We start from the raw sequence: 27,771 nt of genomic DNA on the forward strand, positions 1-27,771 counted from the left end.
AACCATCTGTATGGCATAGAGCCGTGTTTCTTAACCTTTTTTTCAGCCGCGCCCCTTTGGTAATTTTCTTTCCCCCCATCGATTCGCGCAAACAAGTAGGATCCCCCTGTTGCTAGCCTGTTATCCAAAGGCTATATAAAATACGGATAAAAAATAGTTCGAACGATGGATCAGTTTTATCGTTTATCTATAAGTTAGCAAAACCATAAATAAATAGGGCCGTTATACCTTCGATGATATGAAAACATGCAATGGCAGTGGCACTCAAAGAGGCTTTGTGCTAAAATAAGTTAACATAAGTGGAAAACAGAAGATTCGCGGGAAGAAAATTTGTTTGCCGTTTTAATGTTAATAGTGTACAACCCACGAAACCATTAGAATCATTGCAAAAATTTTAAATATTACCCCAGCCTACCATGCAATAACTTTTTCATTTTCATCTCTTGAATGCGCCGAACTGTAAAAGTATCATAGAGATAAATGCTTAAATCCCTTTCTCTACTGTCGGCGTCAGTTACACATGAATAAGTATGTGGAAGTTGAATTGGTGGAACGTATTTATTGACTTAATGTAAGCTAGGGAAGCAAAATTACTGTGATTGTAGTAGGTAGGCATGTTAGCATAGGGGCCGAACTTTCAAAATTCCAGGGAGTAATTTTCTAGACAGTGCACAGAAGAAGTTGGGCGCTCTTTCACTTATGTACGTAAAAATTAATAAAAAAAAACTTTCTTCAAATGCCGTATATCCCAACGCATATTGTTTGGGTTAGGGTGTGGGTTAGCGTTTGGTTGAGGGTGGGTCAAGTTATTATTAATAATAAACGTAATATTACTTGACCCACCCTCACCCAAACGCTAACCCGCTCCCTAACCCAAACAATATGCGTTGTGGTTGGTATGCGGTAATATTTTGTTTTGTTTTTTGCATAACTTTTCACGTACATAAGTGAAAGAGCGCCCATAATTTCTTCCTGACAACTTCAATTTTGACAACGGTTTCCTTACTCCAATAAAGTGGTGGGATTGTAGACCAGTGCTTCTAGTTGTGTTGTCATAGATGTAAAAGCTTAATTCCAGGGTTGGCCAGTCTGCATTTTGTGACAGTGGGCATAGTGTAACTGCAGTGACAGGTGCCCACCCACGATTAAAGCGTAAAGTGCTGTGAATTGTATGCTGGAGGGTTGGTATTAAATTAAATTTTGCACTCGCCAGTCATATGGTCTGTACGAATTCATAATCGCCAAAAATGATACTACATTTTTTGAGCCTTGATTGCACACCTCAGATACTGGCATGAAGTGCTATGAAAACCAGACTGGGCCACAAGTGGTATCATTAGTGATTTCCACTATAATTAGCCTTCAGTTTTGAGCGTTTAACAAACTTGCAAAATCTCAACACTTTCAAAATCTCAACCCTGAATCCTATAATTTACCTGAACTATTTTTTTTTCTGGATAAGTAACAAGACTAAATTAATATTTAAAATGTCTTATGGTTACCCACCTTCCGGAGGCCAAGGTTATCCACCTCAACAGCCACAGGTATGTATTTGTATAAATAATAGCAATAACATTTATTGGCATATAGTTTAATTTTTTTCCCACGTTTATGAAATTCGTAAAATTAATAACATCACAGTAATTCTGAATATTTTCTATTATTACAGACATTGGTTTTTGTAAACTTTATAATTGAGAATTTTTTGTTTCTAATCAAATGCTAAATTTTATAAAATATATTTTGTAGCATTAACCCATAATTTAACTTAGTAAACCCAAGTTATTGGCAATAATTTTTTTTATATAGACGAAACAATTTTTATTTTATTTTTTAAAATATACAAATTTGTAGGTTCCAAATAATACAACTTTGAAGTTCTCAAGCGATTTTTTATATATATACCTGGGAAATGTCCAAAATTTGAAATAATTAAAAATAGAATCAAAATACATTTTATTATACCTTTATTAATCATTAAACTATTATTTTGCATATTAACTTGGCGTGATGCTAAAACCCAATTTTTTTTTTGTTGAACAGGAAAAATTATATCATATTTTTGTACTAAAATATCGGCCAAATTTCGGCCTACATTTACCTATACTGCAATATCGGTAGAAGCCAAATATCGGCCGATATTATCGGTGAACCGTCATATCGTCTAACTCTAATCCAAAGGACACTAACCACAAACTGTACAGTTCTTAGAAAATTGCTCACGAAATTTGTTGCATGGAAAAGTAAAGTCTGATTCTTAAATAAATGCAAAATTATTTTTAGGGCGGTTACCCCCCAGCTGCTGGCCAACAGGGAGGTTACCCACCACAGAACCCCGGGGCCTACGGCGGTCCGGGTGCTTATCCTCCTGCTGCAGGTGCAGGGTACCCCCCGGCAGCTGGGGGATACCCACAAGCAGGCGGATACCCCCAGGCAGGGGGTTACCCACCGGCAACAGGGGGAGGATATGGAGCCCCACCTGCCCAGGGTGGAATAGGTAAGCAATACTTCCATTTACTTTCTGCCAACATTTGAAAGTGTGAACAGATGCAATGTTGAGCACATTAACCAATAATTTTTGGTAGTGAAGGGTTTTTGTCCTTCCCGTTTAAGAAAAAAGACGCACATGTTTTGCACACCATATTGATTAGGCATAAGGGTTTATCAGTGGTTCTTAACCTTTTTTGGAAGTGTGCGCCCTTCTAAAAATGTTCTGTGCCTTTCCCATAATAATATGGTACTGGATTGGCACTGTTTTAGATATCAACTTTGTATTGAAAGAGTAGCTATACTAATACTTGGCATTATATATCAGTTTCAAATATTATTGAAGATCCCTAGTTTAAATCATGAAAGCTTAACACAGTTTAGGTATTAAATTTTGGACACAACTGTTATACATGGCCCGTAAAAACGTCTGACACTTTTTTAATACATATAACTCAAGTCATCACCATAGAACTTTATAATGAAATCTGGAACTATTACGCCCTTCTAAAATCCTTGGTGATGGGGTTTTATGTCTTAAAATGTCGTTTTTGTTCGTCACTAACTGAATCAAGGTTTTCTGGAAAGAAGTTTAACACAGTGTGCAGAAAATGCACTTTGAGTGACATACATAACCCATCTATATGCTAAGCTAAACAGATAATGAACACCGAACGAAAAATAATCCAATTTGGATTTTCTAAAAAAAATTAGCACACAGTCACCAAATGCCAGCCAAGCACGTAAATCCACCTATTTACAATGTGCATCCTTTGGAATTTTACTAATATTTTGTTCCATTAAGATTCTTTTCGTTTTGCTTAGCTTAGTAGTGAAAATTGTTGTAGAGAAATTCTAAAACACTCCTCGAGCAAAAGTTTTTTCTAAGAAGCATAGGCTATAACATTTTGGATATCAGGGACTTATTGCTCTCAGGCTTAAAGTCTCTTAGTAATGAAGTTGGTAGCACGGCTGTTGTAGCAAAAACGACCATCTACTGTAGGTTGTCTCAGTTTTATTTTGTTATGTCTTATTACCAAGTTAATCTTAACCAAGTTGTTTTATTTTAATCCTAATATAAGCAGTTTTGACTTGTTTTTTGATAGAGACTCATCTCTAGTAAGGCTGTTTAAATCTGTCTGAAAAAGTGGTTTTGAACTTTCGTTTTGCTTATTAACTCTGTTCAATGTTAAACTTTATCAGGGAGAATTCAAGACTTTTATGAGGAGGAAGTGAAACACGCAGTGGGGCATTATGTGGTATAGGCCTCCTTGCTCAATCTAAAAGCTTAAGTAAAATTGTCCCTTAATGACATCATAAATGATTCATTGCTTGTCGTTGGTCACTCAAATTTGAAAAGATGTGTGACAACATTACTGATTAAAATCTAGCAAAAACCAACGCAAAAATCCTACTTTGTTTTAGGTTTCGAAGGAGTTGCACCACAACCAGGTGGACCTCAGCAAGCGCCAGCGCAAAACTATGGTTACCCTCAGGCTGGTGGATATGGTGGCTACCCCCAGGGTGCACCCCAACCCCAGGGTGCTTACCCACCTGCGCCGGGTGCACCACCACCGCAGGGTGGGTATGCTTCCGCCCCACAACCAGGCTATGGTGGGGCACCACCCCCACAGGGTGGGTATGCCCCAGCCCCTCAGCAGGGGTATAGTGGGGCTCCTCCACCCCAACAACAGCAACAGTATGGCGGGGCTCCCATGCCAAACCAACAACAGCTTTATAATCAACAAGCACAACCTGGTAATCTATTTTTTAATATATAAATAGAATAAATGTTAACACCTAATGATTTTTCGGCTAGCTGTTTTTAATTTCCAGTTAAAGTTCTGAAATAATTTTTGCAGTTAGTTAGTTTATGGGGAAGTCTCTCCATTAGTAATTTTACTAGCAGCCTGGCCTTTTAAATAGAACAAATATCTTTATTGGTTTCCAGCAAAACAATTGAATTCTTGTTCAGTTATTAGATAGTTTTTCAATGGATTTTTTTTATTTTACATAATGCTTTAGGCAGCTGGCCATTTTAAATAAAAATCCATGTCATTCGAGTTCATTTGCATCCCCAGGCAATCTGCTACCAATGGCCACTCAGGTCTTCTCCTTTACATACATACACAATTAAATATGTTGCCCTGCCCATTACTGGGATATCATATATTTACAAACTAGACAACTTGAACAAAAAAGCCTTGTGTGTTGTGTAATTTTTTTGATAAGAGTTTATGTAAATAATAGTTTTGGGCTGTTACAATTCCAATGAGAATGTTGTTATTTTGGTGTAATTTTACGATTTAAATCAGAGTGACAAACTGACAATATGACAGGTTTTGTTTTGATGACGAACCAAGGCACTGTAGTGAACTCATCAGGATATGTCATTTATTTGTTGTTCAACAAATCGTTGTTTATTCTTTGTTAATACTTGTTGGTCAGGGTTGGCAGTGGTTTGAACATTTTTCTGAGCGAAATATTTTTTTTATTATTGTGTGATTATAACAAAATACGGCTTAGCTGATTGTTTTAAAAGCTATTCCTAGTGTTAGCCAAGATTGAAAGTATTCTCAAGGTTTACCATTAGTGAATCTTTTAATCTGGAATATACACACTCCTTAATAAGTTTTCAAATCACAATTTGAATATTAAAATTTGTTACGTTTTGTTAAAGTCATTTGTTAATTTAATCTACCTACAATTTGCGTTTCTCCATGTGTAACAAACCAACTTTGGCATAAATGTGCACTGTCTATTTTGTTCTTCATATGTGGCCTACCATTTAAGTTTTATTGAATTCAACATACCAACTTTTGCAGAAATCTACATACTGCTAAACCTTAATTTGTTTCTTAGCCTATGGTGCTCCAGCCGGTGGACAGCAAATGGCCAAAGTGAGTGGCGCAATGGCGTCAATGAAAATCGCAACCCACGGAACTGTCAAGCCATTTCCAGGGTTTAATGCTGAAAGTGATGCACAGGTCCTGAGAAAAGCAATGAAGGGCCTCGGTTTGTAATAATACATTTTGTTTCTCTATAGTAATTTACTGGTGTGTATTCCATTAAGGTGAAACTTATAAGTAACCAGGTTATTATGTACCTTAAATGACACTCTGTTTAGTGAAGAAAGGTGTTAACTTTTTTGTTATTTACACATTGTAGTCTAACGTTACACATTGTAGTCTAACTCACTTTAAAGTTTACACTTTCCAAATGGTATGTTTATATATTAGGTATATATACTTGATAATTTGCTATCCCAAGTTTAGTTATTATTATTAATGCAAGTTTGACAAATCTACCATTAACATGCTACACTAAAATAGTTTACCAACTGTTTCAATCTAGGTACTGATGAAAAGACAATTATCAATATTCTCGGCTACCGCACCAATGATCAGAGACAAAAGATTAAGACTATGTACAAGCAAGCTTATGGCAGGGTAAGTACTTTTTACAGCATTATCGGGCGTGTTTTGCTAAATGATAACATTTCTTAAGTGGTAGCTGAACTGTTTAGTAAAGAGGATCGGGTCAAAATCCGTCAAATCCAAGTTATTTAAATATTGTAAGAACTAGAGCTTTTATGATCTTAACTAAAATGTGTGGCTTCCATCAAGAAGCAATATTTCAATAATGTTTATTTGAGGAATGGTAATTTTAGGTAAGCACCATTTTAGTTTCGGTTACAGGTAAGGCAATTTGTTAAATAATAGTGAAAGCACTAAAATAGTCCATTTTAAACAATCGATATAGTTTATTGAATGTGTTATTTATATACATTCTATACATGTGACTAAAGGGGATAACAGTTACAAAGGCCCATGTGTTTTAACCTGATGTATAAACTATTGTATGTTGAAAAATCTATGTAAAAACTTCATTACATGACCTTTCTTCTTCAAATATAGCCACAATATCTTACAGAATAGCACGATTGTTGTGGTATATTTCCACACTTTTTGTGAACCAACATAACTTTTTATATGCTTGATGCTTTTGAGTACTTAAGTCTAAAATTCCGGTGGTATCTCTTGTTTGTTTAAGTTGTTTGGCAAGTGAACAGATACTGATTGGTGAACGGTGTTTTCCTATAGTTTCGGTTCTTCACTTTCATGTTAATTATTAACGTTTCAAATAAAACCTTCATGCTCAGTTAAGATAAACTTGGAAAGGTGTTTTAAAAAACGGGTTGAAAAAAGTATTCATAAATCATAATAAAAAAAATATAACATTATAACCAGAAAGCTTTCTAACATAAATCTAAATTTGGCATTTTGATTCTGCATTCCCCAGAATTCTACTTTCGATGAAGGCCTAAGTATATTTATTCTGACTTATTTCATGGAGTGAATAATATACTTTTTCCCAGCATAACAAAAATATCTTTCCCTATACATCTTCAGGATTTGGTGAAAGACCTAAAATCAGAGCTGGGCGGTAATTTCGAAGACACAATCTGTGCCCTTATGATGACCCCGAGGGAATATGATGCCTACTGTCTTCATGAGGCGATGGCAGGAGCTGGCACAACAGAATCGGTAAGAGCTTCGTGTTTTACCAATTAGAGGGTATACATAACATCACATCCATTTATTATGTACTGAAGTAAATATTCGTAATCTTATATACGAGATCCGATGTTCGATAATCGTTTGCTGCATGCAAAAAAAAAATTCATGCAAAAAAAGTTAATTATATTTAAATTTAGTCTAATATAGTGAGTTGTCATTTCACGGACCTTGTGCTTTATATTAAAACTAACCATTCTACACTTAAACAAGAGTACCAAAAAAACTAATAGTGATAAAGCAATTCATTTAGATTTGCATATGTAAAATATTTTATTTGTCTAAAAAATAGTTTGCTTTTTAAATTACAATTTTTTTTCCACTTGCCCGTAGGTCTTTAGTGATAGATTTGGCTGGATATTAGTTTATTTATATACTTTATTGCTTCAAGGAACCTTGATCACAATAATATTTGGATTTTTTTTTTTTGGGAATCTTAAGTAGTGTATGACAGTGTCAAGTTTTGTTTGCACAGAGTCGCATTGTTGTACAGCTTATCAATTTGCCAAACACACAGTGTGTTTTTTAATGTGCTTTGTGAGACTGAAGCGGTCTTTCGGATTCTGCAACGGTCTCTCAAGGCATGGACTAGTTCTATAATTACAGTAGAGAATTAGCAACTAGTACTTAGATGTAACAATTGCGGTTCCCTTGAAATGGCCCTTGTGGATCGTCAAATTTTGTTAGCTATCTCCAAATCCAAACCTTGCAAAAAAATGTTTCAGTTGCTAAATACGGGTTGTTGATCCCCTTGAAATATTGCTGTGTGTACAAACAGGATGAGGTCGTGAGTTCGAGCCTCACTGCAAGCTAGATTTTTTTACGTTGACCGATTTCGGTAAGCCTTCCCAAAAAGCATGCTGCATGTTAAAAACACATGCTAAAACATACCCGACTGTTTTGGTGGTTTTAAAACATGTATTTCCTAATTTGTGATCTTCAAGAACATTTTTTAGCATAATCCAATGTGCCTTGTTTTAATGCGCTCATGCGAACCAAGCCCGAGGTTCTGGTACTTGTTGTTATTGTAACCATACGATGCCTACCTCCGGTTCACCTAACTTACTCATTACGCTGAACGGAAATTACGTAATTTGACTCCCGCACTATAGGAGGTTACAGGACTAATAAGAAAGCCATTTTTTTATTGTAGGGAAAGTAGTTGGCGACTTTCGCGTTTTGCAACCTTCTGCAAACTTGTAAATGCCCGTTGCGTATTTCAGTATTTAATGAATTTATTAACGAAATGCACTTCAATGGCTGCTGAAGTAGTGGGGGGATTGCGGCAGACTGTTGCCGCTGGCCACATTATCATGTAAGACCAGAAACTGTCTGCGGGCCGCTCAAAGTCCCGTCGCGGGCAGTATGTCGCCCGCCCCTGGTTTAAACCAAGCTATCTAGCGTTTTAGTGCTGAAACGATCGCCTTCAAGCAATCCAGATCCGTATGGCAAATATTTGACATACACATGTATAAAAAGCAAATATCTTTATGCAGAAGTAGCAGCACTGCCACATTCGTAACGCAGTCAGAACCAATGAGAAAAGCGGATTTAAATGAAACAGCGCCTGTAACGTTGCAAGGTTGTAACTTCGGCATATTGAACGCCGGGGGGCCAGACATCGCTCTGATACGGTTGCGCCGTTTAAATTAAACACAGTGAAGAAAGTCGCCAATTTGTCACGTCGAAATCACGACGGGGCGCGTCCAATTTTATCGCAAAGAAGCTGGTAACTTATTCCAAGTTGGTATGATCGGCACTCGACCAATACTGTTAAGGTATCGGTGTCATTTTGATACCAAATTATTAGAGGTATTTAAGGCATGCTCAGCACCCCCAACGTAGCGAATTGTACCTTCAAAATTAAAACAGAAACAGTAAATATACTATCTCACAGTTATATTTATCGAGCAATCTAAGGTAAATAACCTTTCTTACGCATCAGCAAAAAAACAAACATTTCCTTTGACAGTAACAGTTTGATCAGCGTTGCTTATCTCACCTGGTACCGATGTAATTTGGTATCGGATCAGGCCTTCGTACTATAAAATATCCGGTATTGGTACAAAATACGAAGAAAAGGAAATTAATTGTGACTGGTCAAAAGCCAATGTACAGCGCAAGGTGTGCTTTCATAGTTCCTAAAACGTGAAACATGGCTTAAAAGCGGAGTTCTGTCCAAAAAAATCATAATGTAATTCGTGACGTAGGCCTGAAAGGCAAGTCGTGCAGTCGGACTCGTCTCTGCGGTTGCTGCGGTGCTTGTGCCCGTCGCAAAGCCACGCCCGTGAAGTGTACTTGCTCCTGTCCTTGCACAGCCTCTGGTCTTTGCGGCACAAAGACGCGCATTTCCAATCGTCGCTGTAATCAACACAGCCCGGTTCCGCCATTCGCTCTTAAGGCACGATTTGACGCAGTCCAGCTCGTCGCTTTTATCGTCGCAGTTCTCTTTTTTGCGACCCATTAACCCCCCCCATGACCCATATCTAACCCCCTGCTCCTCGTGTGCACAGACGCTGATCGAAATCCTGGCTTCGCGGAGCAACGCTGAAGTAAGAGAGATCCGAGAGCTGTACAAGAAAAAGTACCACCATGAGCTTGAAAAGGACCTGATGAGCGAGACCAGCGGACACTTCCGCAAGCTTCTCGTCTCGCTCAACAACGTAAGTTCGCAACGCAACAGCATATTTATTTATTTATACCTGACCGTGTTGTGTATATACATTCTACAGGTGTAAAATAAGTGAAAAAACACACTATACGTGATATGGCCCGTATGATAATAGGACGAAGAAAGAACGCTTTTGTGAAAAGTGCCAGGTAATCAAAACAAAACTGCTAAAAAAAATTTACTGTTAACGCGACGCGACGTGTGCAATGTATTTGTATATATATGTAAACATAAAACGAAACTGTAAAAAAATCAAAATCATCAGCAAAAACGATCTGTTTAAATCCAGAAAAATGGTCAGAAATTCTAAGAAAATCCGACAAAAATAAGTTTTTGCACATTGCAGAGTTGTCACATCAAAATTGTATCTCAAACTATATCAATGTTACTACATAATTAAATTTCTGTACCTTATTTTTTTACATCGCAGAACTTGCAGGTCAAATGCACTTGAACAAACTTTGTTGAAAATAAATAAAGAGTTATTCGAAACGTTTAAAATGACACCTACTTCTGAATGGGCTTTGATATTCTTAAAGACAACTTTTTTTTTAATTTTCCAACAGGCCTCGCGCGACGAAAGCGGGCGAGTGGACGTGGCCAAGGCCGCCCAGGACGCCAACACCCTGTACCAGGCCGGTGAGAAGAAGTGGGGAACCGACGAGGCGGCCTTTAACCTGATTATGTCGACGCGGAGCCACGCGCAGCTCAGGGCGGTCTTTGAGGAGTACAATAAGGTGTGTGAGAAATGGTGAAAAAAATATGGCGCGTTTGTTTCGCAACTATATAAGGCTACCTATCTTTGTGAAGCTAGACTTTATGATCTGGCGTGCAATAAACTTTATGATCTGGCGTGCAGTAAAACGAAATCCAGAAATTTTCTTTGCGTATGTAATGACATTCGCTTAGCTCCAGACAAAACAGAGCCTAATAAAAAATACCATGTCGAAGTACAAAAACAAGCCTTGCAATGACTAACTAAAAGTTAATTTAAAGTAAAATGACTGATTTGTTAAATTATGAGAAAGTAAATGCATTTACTTGTTAGACTGCGTTTACTGGTTGTATTTGTTATTACGTGTAGTAAAAACACATTAAATACAATGTTATTTTTTTATATAAGTAGGGGGGCACAAGAATTGAGAGCCTATAAAAGGGGCCACGGAGCATAAAAGGTTAAAAACCACTGATCTAACGTATCGACTAAAATAACACAATTGAATGCATTTAAACTATTTCAGATTTTTTTTATATGAGAAATACCCAGCCGCTTATAAATTCGCAGTCACGGCAGTGTAAGACCCACTGCATGTTCGCGCCTAATTTTGAACTCACTCTCAACCAACAACCCTCCCTCATTTCTGACGTCACAGGTGGCGCACCGTGACATCATCAAGTCGATTCAGAGCGAGTTTTCGGGTGACGTGGAGGACGGAATGTGCGCGGTGGTGGACATCGCCAGAAACCCAAGCAGCTACTTCGCCAAGCGACTCTATCAATCGATGCGAGGCGCCGGCACCAAGGATGTCACCCTCATTCGAGTTATGGTTACGCGTAGTGAGGTGAGGGTCGGATTTTAAGCATGCCAGATTCGACCAATGAAAGTGCTGATTAGCACGTATTTTTGAACTTTGAGTTAATTTGCGTCGAGCGCTCTCATTCGGTTGTTTACCTGTTTTATAGTTTCAGTCAAAGTGCTATTATTTTTTTGAGCCAGTGCTTTTTAACCTTTAAAATTCCATCCGCACTTTTTTATTTCGGAAAATTTTCATCCGCACGAAACAAGCTCAGTAAGTTTACAACCTTTATTTATTTTTTATTTTTAATGAAAGGGTTTGCGTATTAAAACCGTGAGCCTAAGCCTAAGCCTTGACCGATATCAAATAGATGTCTTAAGCTGCAATAAACCACTACGAGACTATATTACCGTATCTGTAACGCATAATTGGGCACACCAACTTATTTAATTACTGTATTACACCTGATCAAAATAATAACATGCACCATTTTCATCCGCACATTAATCCGCACGACGTTTTTCATCTGCACTAAACTTTTTTTCATCCGTTTAATTGCGTATCCCACAGCTGAAAAGCACTGTTTAAACCTATTTGGTTAAAACTCGTTTTCTGACATGGAAGCAATTGTGTTTTTTTAATTTGGAAAATTGTCACTCTCTTTCAAACAAATCCAATAAACAACAAAATCTTTCGGTTCGTTCTGTATGTTTAAGTGTGGATTTTATTAAGCCACCCTGCCGTCACCACGCTGTGACGTCACAAAGTCTAAAACGTGATGCCATAAATCCTGTATAACACCAAACAGTTTGTTTATTATGTTAGAGTTTTAGGTTCGTGAGGTGTTACTTGCAATACAAAAGCTAGATTACAAGATGTTGCCGAGGCGAAAAATTGCCCTTAAATTGTTTAAGTTGCCAAACCATTAATTTTTTCGGGTGTGATGAGACGCACGATACTTTGGGCGAAAGTGATTTTATCAAAATAGACAGGAAACATAACATTTTTTTGGCATGTATATTGTATACCTATATAGTTAAAATAGTAGAGAAATTCTTGAGGCGGGGTCATGGCCACGTAACCTCCCTGGATCCGGCCCTGCCCACGATGTGGTTGAAAGCAAGAGACAAGGGCAACCGGTGTTAAAATGAGTTTTTGAGGTAGTCATGGCCGGTTCCCCATGAATCAACCCCTACCCACGATGTTCAAAGCAAGACCAAAGTAACCCGTGTATATTGCAGGTTGATATGGTCGAGATAAAGCAGCAGTTCCAGTCGATGTTTAAGAAGGATCTCGGCAGTTTTATCGGCAACGACACGAGTGGCGATTACAAGAAGACGCTATTGGCGCTGGTCGGCAACTGATAATTGCTCGCCTCTCCTCTCGTGCATGTTTCTGTGTCATTTCTTTGTCGTCTACAAACCCCGTCGCCACTTGTACAGCAAACTTTTCGGGTGACTGATTCAATTCCCCTATAATTCTTACCGAAGTTCCGCTTGCAATAATATTGGCGCCAGTGATTTTCTCAAATACCTTATTTTAGATTAAATTTTATTTTTTTTTTTGATTTAATTTTAAACGAAGCTGTTTATGATTTTCGCCGTTTCCATGCTAATTACAAATCTGAAAGAGTTGCTCTTTGAGAGAAGAACCGCCTTATATGCATCAAGACACCCCACCAGTTACTTAAAAACCCGTCGATCTCATTGTGTCTTACCACAGTAAACAATGCCAAACCTCACTTCGAAACATATTGCTTTTAAATATATAACTCGCTGTTCTAAAAACGATGCCTTTACTTATTTGTTTCAGTATGTGATATAATTGTATGCAGTAGGATTACTGAATAGCGAAAATGCTTTCTATAGTCGCAGGCGCTTGCCCTTTTATATAATTCCTCGTATATTGTCACTGCTCTACTTTGATTTCCCTGCACATATCGTTTTTGTGGTGTCTGTATGTCATAATTATATAAAAAAATTAGCTTGTATTACGTGTTGGTCTTAAACTTCTGTTAGAATTTTGTTGTCCTTCGTCAGTACTTTTCATCTTCGTAGTGGCGGCAAATCGTTTGCTGATATATTTAATGTAACCAGAAGAATAGTTCGAAAATGAAGACCATGTGACTTTTAAATGCTTTACATTAAGACTGTATAGTTAAATAAAGGGACATGATCACAGGACTACCTAACTTTACTAAATCGAAACTGAACAAACTGCATATTGTCAGGTCGCTTCTAGATTTATTGTAGATTCGAAAAATTCCGCTTTGATCCGCTTCCAATAAAACAACTTACAACTCGCAAGAATGGCATTTATATCGTTGCGTCCTTAATTGCAGTGGAATTAGAATAAACTAACATTGCAGTAAAAGCGAACTTGTTAAAGAATTAACTGCTAAGTTATCGATCTCGGTAGGCATGGTGCATAAGGGAAAGGGAAAATGCCCCCAGAACGTTTTAAAACAGACTTTTCAAGTACATACGCAAAACAAACTCGGATTCGCTACAGTTACTAATACTAATACCGATGCTCGCCCGCTACCTTATAAATTTGCATAAAAGAAAAGTAAAAATTGCCTCCTATAAGGCACAGATTGAAGTATTTTGAGAAACAAGAAAAGTTTTACGATTATTTAGAATTACAACAAATTATGTGCACGCTGTTGATGTAAAATCAATATGATAAACAAAATTGGCGCATATCGTTTTGTTAATCCAGGTTTAATAAATTTTAACGTGTGTGATGTTTGCAATCCGTTTTGGCGCCAACAAAAGAGCTGAACGTATTGTCAGGTAGGAATATTTTTAGCGCTTTTTGTTTCATAATGTTAAATGGTATTCGTTGTGTGCTTTTAAAATAGTTTTTCGCAAAGAACGTGAAACTTTTACGCAGTTGTCATGTGACGGGATGAAAAACGTTTCTGCGTCACACGTTGGTGTTTGTTGTCACGAGAGTCACGTGCAACGTAACTATTTATTGACGAGTGAATCACTTACGTCACTATATTGTTATTGCCATAAAACGTCAGAGAAGCGTAGTCCCTCAAGCGTGACAGTAATCGCTTTGAAGGAAGTTGTTTAAAAAAATTTCCGAAAACGAGCTCCACAAAACCTGACGTATCACAGTCTATTGTAAAACAATTTGTGAACAAATTTTCCAGAGAAAATATTTAAATAAAACGTTTGTGATACTGCATTTATATTTAGTTGTGAGGCAGCACTGCGTACTATGTCTTACGGATTCGGTGGAAATACAGGATACCCTCCTCAACAGGTAAGTAAGCTTGTGTCTGACTGTCTGTAGCGGTATATCGAAAGTCATACGATTTTGGTAATTTCTAAACAGGCAAATATTAAGTTTAAATGCATACAGCTCAAACAACCAAAGTCGAAACGTTCACCAGGTTATTAAGAAATAATTGGGTGCTGGTCTCCAATCCTACTACATTTTTTTCAGGGAGCTAATATTGATAACAATGTTTGGGTTAGGGGTTAGGGTGAGAGTTTGAGTTTGGGTGGGTCAAGTATTATTATTATATATATTCTTACATATTTATGCATTCCTTGCTATTTCAAGTTTGTCAGCTCGTTTTGTTACTGTTAAAATGGAATTCTAGACCAGCGCGCAAAAGTGCTTTAGTATTAAGAAGTTTAGTTAACTTTTAGTTTTAAACTTACCGCTATGTTTAGATAAGTTTACCTTTTCAAAGTAGAATCTGCTGTAATGGTGAGTTATTTAGTTTGGTTATTTTGCAGGGTGGGTATCCCCCAGGACAACAACCCGGCTACCCCAGTGCTTACCCACCCACAGGTGGAGGGGGTTACCCTCCTGCCCCATCAACAGGTGGTGGTGGATACCCTCCTGCCCCATCATCTGGTGGGTACCCACCTACCACCGGGGGTTATCCTGCTGCAGGCGGATACCCTCCTGCTAACACAGGTTATGGTGCTGCCCCAGGAGGCTACCCACCTTCATCAGCCCCTTATGCACCCCCATCTTCCATGTACCCAGCTGCCTCAATGCCATACGGACCATCAACAGGAATAGGTAATTATTTAAGAAAGAGGCTATTTGCTTGGCTTACCAGTTTACAGTTAGTGTAACTTTTGAAGCTGTTTACAATACTGTAAATTTTGAAGCCGTTTACGGTAGTGTAAATTTTGAAGCTGTTTACGCTAGTGTAAATTTTGAAGTTGTTTACACTAGAGTAAATTTTGAACCCATTTATAATAGTATAAATTTTGAAGTTCCGGATATTGCAAAGTAACTAAATATCTGGTTTTTGAACTTCAGTTTTTATAGTTAGGTTAACAGCTTTAGAAATAAATTGTGTTGTAGTTTTGCATATCCGGTTACAGCAGTTTGAATTTTAAAGTTTGGTAAACGGGTAGGAAACTATATATATGGAAAATGGATCAGTTACCGAACTTCTAAATGATAATGGGTTGCCGGGCAAATAGCCTCTTTTGTTATTTAAATGTTGTGTTGATAAAGTAGAAAAGTATTTGCTACAAATTGTCACATATACTGGAAACTGTGTTTGTAATTGTCTTTTTAAACACTTCCTGTTTTAATGTGGTAAACATGCTCATTTTTGTAGATATACAACCTCAAATTAAAATATCTACCATTGTGTTTTTTTTATATACAAAGCTCGCTTTATTACACAACAAAATTTCTTCTTGCTTTAAAGCAAATTACAAAAGTAGGCCACCTTTTCGAAATGCTTATATATATATCTATATATAAACTTTTAGTTAATATTGTGTAGCTGCGTCGCTTGCTTCTTTAAACTGTGCAAGTAGGCGGCTTCTTACTTAGTTTGAAAAACACAAATTTACTGTTTTCTGTTTCATTATATACCCTGAGCTGTGCATTTCACATGTCCACAATATTCATCTTATAACCCCTTATTATGGGATTTCTGCACATCCTAGGCTTTGAAGGAGTTACCAACTCTATTGTTCAACCTTCTGCTCAAAACTATGGATTCAACCCACCCCAACCCAGCGGGTATGGGGGTTACCCTCCAGCTTCAGCCCCTGCCCCAGCTGGCATGCCAGGTGGGTACCCTTCGCCTCAACATGCCCCGCCCTCTGCCCCTTCAATGTACGGCCAACCCTCAGCACCAATGCATCAAAACACAAGTCAATATGGACAACAACCGGTTAGTAGTGAAGCAGTTCAAATTAACTTTTGTTCTTAGGCATTTTTTGTCTGCTGAACTCTTTCTCACTAATTTGTTCACCAAATTTTGGTATATATTTAAATGGGGTTAAGTTTTGCACCCTTCGCTCACAAATATGGGTGCGATGTACTCTAAACGAGTGCTGATTCACACCCAATTGGCAAGTACCCCTAGGCAAAAAATGATTGTTGTTATCACACCTAGTTGACTTGATTTTTTAATCTGCAACAAATTTGGTTAAATGCCAAACAAATTTTAGTTTAATATCAATCCTGATGTATAAGCATGATCAGGATAGATAATAATCAATGGAAATGTGCACCCACCTGTTGGGTGCATTCGCCTTGATGAAAACACATTCTCCACAAAAGTTTGTCTGCTCTTCTGGCATCTTTGCATTTCTGTCCCATATTCTTTGTTTTTCACCTATAATTTAACAAGCCTTGCTAGTTTGGTGGGCTTAAAACTGTACAAAGTTACATGGTATCACTCCTAACATGGTTCCTGTTGAGCACTAACTTATATTTTAATCAGAAAACCTTAAGTCTAAGAAATTAACTGTAGTTTAAACTGTTTATCAATATTAATTAATCAAATTACAACGTTCTACTGTAGTTATTCTCTTCATACAATCAAACCTTACACTATTTAATTAGACAAAAATTAAGGTCCCCTTCTTTTTTAACTGCATGCAGCAAGCAAATCTTCTGCTATCCCAATTAAATTCTAAAAAATGAAGAGGTACAAACAGTTTGCAATCCTGGTTAAAATAGTGCTAAAAGTTGTTTTATTTAAATTACCCTATTGAAGAAAATATAATGGGCTTTGGAAGAAGTCAAATGCCACTGTTAAACTCACCCAGATAAAAAGGTTTGAAATACAAATATAAGCTTGGCCTGTAGAAACCCAATATAATATGCGGTGTGTCTGTATTAGAAAATTTAGGGTTCGCATGGTAAGTATATTGGTCACATATTTTAGTCTATTACAAACTACAGCAGTGCTGAAGCGCCACATGACATGAAATAAATCCAAAGCTGAAAAAATAAATTATTGATTTGTTTTGGTGTTTTTACATTTTAACTGCTACCTGTTGGGTCACATTATCTCAACTAAACTGTATAAAATAGACACAATATATTCACAAAGCTTGGGTATTTTTTCCAGCAAATGTAAGACATCTTATCTATAATTTTAGGTTGATCAAGTCTTAATTAAGCTTTAACATGTATCTTTCTGGTGGAAATAAACTGCGAATTTCCAAGAAACATTCTTCACTAAAACCATTGAGCCATTTACTTATACCATCATGTCATGCAAAGAAAACATAAAATAGTGTGTGCAATTTCGTTTTAGCCATATGGACAGCCACCAAGCACTGCACCACCCCAACAACAATATGGGCATCCACCTAAACAACAAGGTATGTAAATTACAACAGCAGCCAATGGACATTAGTTCAGTAATCTTTTTTTCACAGCTTGTTTGCTGTACCACTGAGACTAGCGACTAGCGCACAAAATGGTAGAACGCGGCTACAAAATGTTTGCTGTTATGAGTTTGAATCTTACCACATTAGAATATTATTTAGTGTTTAGTGCCTTGATTGCACTCAAGCCTTAGCTATGTGATATTCTTATGATTTATATTTGAGCTGTTGAAAAGTTGAATTTTCAATAGAAATTGTCAGTATTTTCTTTTAGACATATTTTATGTTTATATGTTATATTTATGTATCTGATTCCAATGACTCAGCCGAAAAAATAGTATTTTTTTAAAACAATTTTGGCATTGCAATGTACAACCCCTAATTACACTTGTTTACAGGTATTTTTTGATATTGTAAATGATAATACTTTACAACTTAATGGTTTTCCACACAGAAATAAAAACAATTTTGACAATGCTTTGTGTGACAACACCTAATCCCACAATTTTTACAGCCCCATCCCCCTATTCTAGTCATCCTTCTGCATCACCTGTTCGAATGCAAACCCAGGGCACAGTAAGACCAGCTTCTGGTTTCCATGCTGAAAGTGATGCAAAAACATTACGCAAGGCAATGAAAGGCTTGGGTAGGTCGCATTTTAAGAACTGTTTTGCTTGCTTGAAATAATTTTTGTTGTTAAAATATTATTTCGAAATAGCCTTTTTTTTAGTTTTAAAGTTTTTCATATCAGTCCAAACTTAAGCCTGTGGGCCACATGTGACACAGTTTGTGGCATGCAATTCAATGTTTATTAATTGTATTCATAAGAGCAGTTTTTGAACTATTTTAAAAGCGGGACAGTTTATGAATTGAAATATATTGCAGAACACTCAACGGAAATTTATATAATGCATTGATTTAACAGCACAACAATTCATCACACTTTAATTTTCTTATTGCGATAAATGGGTTTACATAGCATCCTTGGGCGACCCAGTTCTATATAACTATAAATGCTTTATATCACAATGTTGTTGACGGTGTTTGGTGGAGTTGTATGCTTCTTTTATTTTGAAATGTATATGATAGACCAGGGTTGGCAACCTTTTCCTAGTCGTGGACCAAAACTAACCTCAGAATAAATATTAACTGACAATTATGCATTCAGATACAACAGGTTGGCGAAAGTTTTGTTGTTCATAGTTTCAATCCACCTAGTTGAAATAGCCAAAAAAATAGGAGAAAAGTCCTGTTACCAATTTTCTGTTGTCCGCCCCTGCGATAGACCAAAATTAGGAAATTTTCTACATTCACGTAAAACCCAATGTGCTGAAAATGTTGAGCTTGCAACTATTCGTTCATCAAGACCATTAATGTTGTTTTCAGGTACTGATGAAAGGTCAATCATTGGTGTAATCGGGTATCGTTCTGTCGATCAAAGATTGAAGATTAAAAATTGTTTTAAACAAGCGTTTGGCCGGGTATGTAACCAGTTAATCACTTTAAACTGTTATGTATCAGAGTCAAATTTATACAGAATGTTAAAAAAATTTTTTGTGTGTCTAATATGCTGAAAATTGAAAGAAAAAAATTTGAAATAACTATCTAGTTCAGTTGAAAGTTTTAAATTGGTCGATTAAGGTATGGCACCACCAGTTTTATTAGCTTGTAGAACAAGGGCAACTTCTCCATTCGGCTGGCCTGATATGCCAAAATTAAGTACCTGGCGGGCCGGATTCCTGAATTGATACATTAATCGTGTACTTATCTACCTATTACCTATATACAGGGAATAAATAAAATTTGTTGTAAACTTTAAGTTTGAAGCATAGAGAACAAAAACAGTATTTTATGATTTTATTATGAAATATACAAACAAAGAACTAAAAAATATCTAACAATTGATGTAGTAAGCAAGTAGTGGGGTATTGCGGCTGACTATGCCCGCGGGCCACATTGTCATGTAAGAATGTAAATTGTCTGCGGGCCGTAATATTACCTGCCCCAGTTTAGAAGGTGGTCCTTGAGCAGCCAAAGTTGGCATGTATTCTTGTTGTAATGTTCCAGTTTAATATTAGCTGCTCCATTGTACAAGCAAAAAATAATTATACCTATTGCATTATTGCAACCCTTATTTTTGCATTGCAGGATTTAATAAAAGATCTAAAATCGGAGTTGAGCGGCAACTTCGAGGAGCTTTCCTGTGCTCTGATGATGGAGCCCAGGGAATATGATGCCTATTGTCTTCACAAAGCCATGGCTGGCCTGGGAACCACAGAAACAGTGCGATTTTGTTCTTGCTTTGCTCAGATTGGGACTCCCTGTTTTTTTAGTATTGTATATTTTGTGTTTAAATATTGCTAGCTTAAAAGAAGTGGTTTTTGTGAGAATGCCATCCCCGGTAGGTGTTGAGCTAATCACGTGGGCGATAAACATCTGTAACAACAGAGTGCTAAAATTCTTTTATAGTGGTTGTCTGGCAGGATCTTTGCCAGCCTTTTACGAGCATTTCGGCTAAAATTCTTCGTGTTTTTAGCCTCGTCTCTAAGGTTAAATGCTGTGTTTGCCTATCGAATGTATAAACCGCGCGATGTTTAGCGATAAAAAGCATTTAGAGTTGTGAGAAACAAATTAAAATTTAGACTTAAACAAATATTTGATTTTGTTGGTGTTTTGTACTTTGTTATTAAAATGTCCGAATAATCCTTTTTAAGACGCTGATCGAGATTCTCGCATCCCGGAGCAACTCCGAGATCCACCAGATCAAGGATTGGTATCACAGGATGTACAAGAGAGTCCTGGAGAAGGAGGTATCGAGCGAAACGAGCGGACACTTTAGGAAGCTTCTCGTGTCGCTTCAAAACGTAAGAAACCTCTTTTTACCTAAACAATAAAACTCAAAGTTTAAAAACCCGGGTAAAACCAGGATCAGACATTTTTAAAAGGAATATATATTTCACCTATACTGGCCACTTCAGTTCCTTAATTAGAACGAATCAATTCGTGATCCTGGATTTACTCAGGTTTTCAAACGGTAAGTTTTATTGTTTGTTTATATACGCGTCAGCGGAACAGTGATCGACAAGCAGAAACCTGTTGCCAATGGTTTTGGATTCCATAAAGATACGCCCTTCTATATATTTTTTTACCTATTTTTTTTCTTACTTTGTGATCTCTGTGGCGCAATTTGGCAGGTCTTTTCAAAGATGAGATTCAGAAATCGCAGGCAATTTAGTCGAAGAATTGAAAGTGTTAAGAATTACTCACTTTAAAAATCACAGAATCCATTTTCTACCTGTTTTAAAAGAAAATACGGTTTGAAATAGCAGAAACGTGCTAAGCCAAACACGTATTAAAAATACACAGCTATCCAAAAATAAACCACCATGTAAAAAAATAGTTTACTACAGAAATACAAGACATCTGTTGTCATTTTCATAAAATTTTGATGGTTCATTTTTTGAACTTCCGAGATGAAGAAATACCAACAACCGACGAACGAATTTACTTCATTCACATTCCTGTAACTTTTGTTATGAAAAAAAAAACTGACAGTGCTTGAACCAACACTCATATCCTAAAAACACAATTACCTGACTTTATTTCATATTCCCACAAAGCGAACACGCGCGATTCAATCCAGAGGCTTTTCAAACAACTAAAGACTTTATTTTATTATTCCACAGGGAGGCAGGGACGAGAGCATGCGTACCGACGTGCGTCAGGCCCAACAGGACGCCCAGGCACTCTACCAGGCCGGCGAAAAGCGTTGGGGAACCGACGAGGCCACGTTTAACCTCGTCATGTCCACGCGCAACTTCGCCCAGCTCAACCTCGTCTTCGCCGAATACCAGAAGGTGGGACTAGAGAGCATCTGGTGACGTCACACCTGATATTTGCCGGCGCTTTGATTTTGTTTTCTGGCCGTATCTTTAAATGCCCCCTTTGAGATAGCAGTCTGGTTACGTGTTTTGTAGTGTTAGGTTATGAGTTATGTACTGGCCTTTTTTCCGTTTCAAAGGACTAACAGAAGAATCCCCTTGCATACTTTTTCTAAATGTCTTGCCGAATCCGAGCCCATATCTTACAAAGTGATCGTATTTTCTTGTTTAGTGCAATATTTGTTTATCCACAGCACAAGTGCAAAACAAGCTCCTATAGGGATGCTGTTAGATTAACATTCTATTCCGATACCAGATATTTTGAACAAAAAAATCGCAATTTGACTATATACTAAATTACCTAAGTACAACTGTAAAACATTCAAAATTTATGAAATTGAAACGTCCAAAGGGACAATTTTTCCAGATTATTATGCCGAAAAAAGTTCAGGTACTTCAAATTGTTAATCTACTATTTTTGAAAAACTTTTATGATAAAATGTTTGTGTTCGATCGCAAAATTACTGAATTTCCTGTATTTATCATTGGTATCAGATCGAAACGAATGCCAACCTAGTATCAAGTTCCACCCATATACTAACACTTGGCATTGGTTATCGGCTCCGATCCGTTACTATAGGAAATCCCTAGTTTTATACACAATAAAGTAATGCGACAATTTGTGATCCATTTTTTGCTTTTAGGCGTCAAATCTTGCATATCATATAACTGTATAGTGTACCTCCACCTCCAATCGTAGGTCAACCTACCCACAGTTTAAGACCCACTGCATATTCGTTGTTAATCTTGAACTCACACTCAATTCCATTTCTGACGTCACAGGTGGCGCACCGTGACATCATCAAGTCGATTCAGAGCGAGTTTTCGGGCGACGTGGAGGACGGAATGTGCGCGGTGGTGGACATCGCCAGGAACCCGAGCAGCTACTTCGCCAAGCGACTCTACCGCTCCATGAAGGGTCTGGGAACCAACGACAACACGCTAATAAGAGTGGTCGTATCCCGCTGCGAGGTAGATCTTTGATTTGTTTTTGTAATGGGCCTGATACAGTTCCTGATTTGCGTGCATTGATCGTGCGTTTAGGCATTTAAATAAACAAAGCTTTGGGACACTTTTTAGACTCAAAAACTTGCCAAAAAAATGCCCAGTCCTTTTAAACGGGTTTAGGCCCTTAAAAATCTTTTTGCTTCGCGTGGACCAGTGAAGGCAAGGAATTTTAAAAATGACGTCAAAAATTGATGTCATGTCACTATACAAACATACTTCAAAAATCTGCTCTTTCCGGTCGAAAAAATGTGCAATGAAGTCTAAATGTACATTCAGTGCAAATTAGTTTTAATTTTAATTCAACACATTTCTGTAAAAAAATAATTACTTTTTAAATTTACACTAATATTTTAATTAGGGCTTTATAGACCCAATAATACTTACCTGTCCGCGGTCTTGGGGTCGCAATTTTGATGCTAAATTAACCAAATCATAAGATAAAATCGAACGATATTATATTCAATAGTGGTTATAATAGCTTTATAATAACATAAACTGTCAAACAGCATCTTATTGCAAATTTATTTGCCAAATAAATAAACAAAGTGATTACTGTTCAACAAATGGTTGATAAAGTTCTATTTGCGGAAATAACAATACATAACTACTTACAAACTAAAAAAACAAGGCCTTGGTATTGGTGACCATCTTGAAAAAAAATGTTGCGCTAGAACTAGATATCTAGTCTTAGCTGTAAAAAAGTATAAATTGGGAGTCAGATCAGTGCCTATACCACCCTAATATAAATCCTACCAGTACCGATACTACAACATGGCACCTGATATCGAATCCGATCCGATACTATCGGACACTCCTTCAGTGAACATTACTGGCTCAACCGTGACCATTTCAACCCTTTCCAGGTGGACATGGTCCAGATTAAGCAGCAGTTTCGAGCCCTCTACAAGCAAGACCTCGCCAACTTCATATCAAGCGACACGAGCGGCGATTACAAGAAGCTTTTGCTGGCACTGGTCGGCAACTGAATCCCGTCCAGACCACTGGGTCACTGCTTAGTCTTTAGCCCTAGTTACCTGGCCTCGTCCCTGGCCCATTGATGCTAGCAGTGTTTCTTGTGGATGATGCCATTCGCGGTGTCGTAACTGTTTTTTTTTACGTTTCATCAACGTGCGTTGTTTTGTACTGGACTATCTGTTTTTTTGTTTGTTTAGATGCGCCGTTTTTTTACAGCTTGGTGACGCTTTGTTGCTCTTTAGTCAACAATGACATATGATTGGGTTGGTTAAATTATAGAACTTAAATTATAGAGGTTCTATTTAAAATTATCCGTGTTTATAACTAACGTATAGCACTTGGAATACCGTACTGGCTGACGATAATGATGTTTTAGAAGGGATCTATATTTTTTTATAAATCAAATTAAAACAATAAATAACCTAACATCTTTGATTTTTTATTGGGACAACACTAATGTATACTGCCCTCCGTTTTCTCTATACTTACTGATAGTCTTGCATGATTAGTACAATCGCGAAGCAGCGTTTTTAATGTACACGGCGTATTGCGTATTGAAATATCTCAAATCAACAAGCCACTTAACAACACTATTGCCCTTGTCACTTTGCCTTACCTTATTTTTCGCCATTGATTTGTTACTTCATGCCAGATATACAACAAACCCGTTTCTGAACGATTTGTGTGCTTTAACCTGCATTTAAAACTAGATTTATTGCGGCAATGTGATATTTTTTGCCGTCCATTACCGTTTCTGTAGTTTCGAATTCTTCTTTGTACCCTACCTAGATTTTATCGTGCAGTGCTGGAGTTTCGTTGTTGTGCACTATATACCGTTTAAACGCCTTTTTTGTGGTTTTACGTGTATTTAAGTTAACTTTTATTTCTGTTGCTTGTATATTGCACTGCATCCCGTAAACCGTTTATCCCACTTTTGGGAACACTCGCACCCGCAGCTACAAGCGTAAAGCTTTATCCTTGAAAATTATTTATAACTTCTACCGTGTTTTTTACTTGAATGGTGTATAATGTATATTGTGTATAGCGGTTGGACCAAAGTGTATATTGTATGTAGAGGCTTCTTTTTTTCACGAAGGTATACCTATATGTTAAAGTATATGTGACTCAATATTTGTGTAACATTACTATAGGTTTCATATTTTATAACATGTTTCGTTATTAACCATTTTATCGCCTTACACACTTTTTTGTTTCTCGGCAGTCTAAATCAAGATTCAAATCGGAAAAAGAAAAAACAACAATTTTGTGTTGATTTGGGTCGGTAAGCAAAATAATGGTTGAGCGGTATATACTTGTTGGTTTTAATGGTTTGTTTATTTTTAAGGAACTGTTTAGCGAGATGTGTTTTCAAATTATCACGAATTGTTTGTCAAAACTTCTGGCTGCACACAAACGCAATAATGCAATCGAGTTTTTCCAATTCCAAACTACAACTCCCCCCAATTAACCTGGTCCCCTCGAATAGATCAATATTTCATGGCGTTCCATGGCCAACAATTCCCACGCAATGCCGCATCCATATTGCATATGGGTACATTGGCCTTTTCTAGTAAATTATTTAACGAAAGAATGAATATTTGTTTACATATTTAAAGATTGTGTATGGGGTTTAAAACTAGCTTTACTTCGGCTCAGTGCAGTTGTAAAACCAGAAAGTTTTCTTTATTTAATTAGGTGTTGTTTGTTCCTCTACAAAAGTCTATTTCGTGTATATTTTTGCATCTAGGACCAGACAAACTGTATTTTTCGTTCTGCTCTCTGTAAGTTGTTGTCGTGGCGTATTTTGTGACCAAAAACCTACCCTTGTTCAACTATAGGTGATCTAGGATTTTTATCGGACAAAGGAACCTAAGTTTTTCAGGCACGACTTTCCGAAATGCATAATAGCGGAATGTCATAAAGAATAATGTTTAAAAAATTAATTTTAGGGGATTAATTAAATGCAAGACTTCACAATTTTTTAATTATTCATCAATTTGCAGTATTATAGTTTACTGTTTCTTAAAACACCAAAAGTTTCGTTATTTGATTAGTGTTAACTTACAGGCGCGGTAAATCCTCAAGTTATCTGCAGTTGCCAGTATACTAATTTTCTTGTAAAGGTATTCTAAGTGTTGCGATGCTAACTTGGAAACATTGGGATTTTGTCGTTGTTTTTTTTTTATTTGTTCTTAACAATTTTTTTGATTTTTGATTTTTTCCCCACATGTTTTGTATAAATTTCTACTGTATGTCAAACTGCCAAACGACCATGTTGAAAATTGACAACCAAAGTGTTTATCTAATACGTTTTAGTTTATTGTTCACTGGCATTTCCTGCAAATGGCAAACAGCAGTTTGGACGACTAACCTACCATCGTTGGCGGTATACGCTTATTGTGACTAGTCGGTGTACGTGATCATAACAACACCACGTCGCGTTGCAATCGTCTTGGTTTGTTTTCGGTTATTATACGTCATGCTTAGTAATGCACCAGGGAAAATCACCGGATAGTCGGCTTCCCTCGGACACGCAACAAACAACTTTTAAAGGAAGGGAGACGAACGTTATTAGTGTTTTTTTTAATCCGTCGGTTTTCAAAACTGAGTTTTTGGTTTGCTAACATAATAGGGTTCTTGGACTGCAGGCTCATCTAAATAGCTGTATTTTTATGAGGTTTACAAGTTACAACCCTGGGCCACCTGACTTCTTGATTTCACACACATGCATTGGTTCAGTTTTGAATGTAAAACAAATGAAGTATTTTTAAAATGTGTTATATGCCGTGAAAAATATATAGAAGCATTTGTTTTTTACCGGCTTAAAAGGGCTGTTTTTGATTATCATCTAAGTCTAAGATACGGAGATGGTTATATTTTGGTTATTTATAGGAAATTGTATTGGCTAGATATGTTTATTATTTATTTACAGACATGTTTTACAACACGTTTAAAGTAAGTCAGTGTATTTAGCGTCGAATTGAAGACACGCGCTTCCAATATGTCCCCAAACATGACAAATTTAGTCAATCGCATAAGGTTCAAATTTGCATGCCGTGCAAAATTACAGTGTTTGCCAGTGTTAAAGTGCCTCGTTATAGGCGTATTTATATGACTAAAATATATTTCAACAACCCGAGATGGAATTTCTGCTATAGTTGCCGAATCTGGGTGTAAAATGCAGGCTTGAGCAGTTGGCATTTACAGAATAATTTTTATATTTATTTGGGCGAATTATGTTCTTAAATGTTTTTAAAGTGCTTTCTATAGCTTACCTAACAGAAGGCAAGTTATCAATGCAAACAACCAGCACAATCGGTCATTTTTTTGCGTAGTTTACCGGAAGACGTGAGTTCTTTGCTTAACCCGGCGAAAGAGAGTAATAGCAAAGGTGAAACTTGTCTTTTCACGCACGTTTGAAATTAAAAATTAGAATGAGCTTTTATGCAGATCAATATATGTTCCAGCAACTAGTCAACGAGCGACATGTTGATGCTGTCTAGTTTTTGTGTTCCGAGATTACGCCTTAATCAGCGGCGCCGGAAATACGTGAGCCAATGCTGGTTTAAAGGGGGAAGGAATACGTGACTGTGCCTGTGTGTATTGTCAGAGCTTGTAGGATACTCGAGAATTTGTTACAGCATACGGCAACTCGAACAAATCGCTTCGTATTCTGTGCAAAAGTATTTAGGGAATTATCTGGTGTATATAGGCGAAATATCTGGTGTAAAGTTATTTTTGGTAACAAATTTCAGTCTAAATACTGTTTCGATGAAAAAAAAAGATGAAAAATGAAAGATGAAAAAGAAAATCGTCTCCAAGTAGCACGAAGTCTTATTTTATTGCAAACTTTGCAAAGGCCAATTTGTCGTCGTATAGTTACATTTGTCGCATGATAAGCAGCCAAATCTCGGCTGCTAACGCTCTAATAGCCACAGTCGATTAAGGACCAATCGGCAGGCAAAGTGGCTATTG

At 37.1% G+C, this 27,771-nt stretch overlaps 2 protein-coding genes across 3 annotated transcripts; both read left to right on the forward strand.

Annotated features, from left to right (window-relative positions):
- The first annotated feature begins 1,463 nt into the window (after positions 1 to 1,463).
- Positions 1,464 to 13,242, forward strand: LOC146132084 (annexin A4-like). The gene is made up of 10 exons (XM_083396888.1): positions 1,464 to 1,544; positions 2,284 to 2,497; positions 3,913 to 4,245; positions 5,350 to 5,502; positions 5,842 to 5,936; positions 6,900 to 7,034; positions 9,578 to 9,727; positions 10,302 to 10,472; positions 11,109 to 11,297; positions 12,494 to 13,242. Exons 1-10 carry the CDS (start codon positions 1,488 to 1,490, stop codon positions 12,614 to 12,616), a joined length of 1,620 nt encoding a protein of 539 aa, XP_083253014.1. The 5' UTR covers positions 1,464 to 1,487; the 3' UTR covers positions 12,617 to 13,242.
- A 1,073-nt stretch (positions 13,243 to 14,315) lies between these two features.
- LOC146132085 (annexin A4-like) lies at positions 14,316 to 25,796 on the forward strand. Of its 2 annotated transcripts, XM_083396886.1 has the most exons (11): positions 14,316 to 14,528; positions 15,011 to 15,302; positions 16,193 to 16,422; positions 17,800 to 17,866; positions 18,387 to 18,518; positions 19,259 to 19,353; positions 20,021 to 20,155; positions 20,587 to 20,736; positions 21,559 to 21,729; positions 22,597 to 22,785; positions 23,685 to 25,796. In XM_083396886.1, the coding sequence occupies exons 1-11, from the start codon at positions 14,484 to 14,486 to the stop codon at positions 23,805 to 23,807; spliced, it is 1,629 nt and encodes a 542-aa protein (XP_083253012.1). In that variant the 5' UTR covers positions 14,316 to 14,483; the 3' UTR covers positions 23,808 to 25,796. The 2 variants fall into 2 exon arrangements, with proteins under 2 accessions (XP_083253012.1, XP_083253013.1); XM_083396887.1 differs by lacking the exons at positions 14,316 to 14,528; positions 15,011 to 15,302; positions 16,193 to 16,422 and having other exon boundaries at positions 16,462 to 18,518; positions 23,685 to 25,795.
- The last annotated feature ends 1,975 nt before the right edge of the window (positions 25,797 to 27,771 follow it).

This window comes from Ascidiella aspersa, chromosome 9 (assembly GCF_963924565.1).
Source record: "Ascidiella aspersa chromosome 9, kaAscAspe10.2, whole genome shotgun sequence".
NCBI lineage: Eukaryota > Metazoa > Chordata > Ascidiacea > Phlebobranchia > Ascidiidae > Ascidiella > Ascidiella aspersa.

Coding starts and splice junctions, on each gene's coding strand:
- LOC146132084 (XM_083396888.1), top strand. CDS start 1,488: ATGTCTTATGGTTACCCACCTTCCGGAGGCCAAGGTTATCCACCTCAA. Junction 5,503..5,841: donor AAAAGCAATGAAGGGCCTCG/GTTTGTAATAAT, acceptor GTTTCAATCTAG/GTACTGATGAAAAGACAATT. Junction 7,035..9,577: donor GAGCTGGCACAACAGAATCG/GTAAGAGCTTCG, acceptor TCGTGTGCACAG/ACGCTGATCGAAATCCTGGC.
- LOC146132085 (XM_083396886.1), top strand. CDS start 14,484: ATGTCTTACGGATTCGGTGGAAATACAGGATACCCTCCTCAACAG. Junction 15,303..16,192: donor CGGACCATCAACAGGAATAG/GTAATTATTTAA, acceptor TGCACATCCTAG/GCTTTGAAGGAGTTACCAAC. Junction 20,737..21,558: donor TTCTCGTGTCGCTTCAAAAC/GTAAGAAACCTC, acceptor ATTATTCCACAG/GGAGGCAGGGACGAGAGCAT.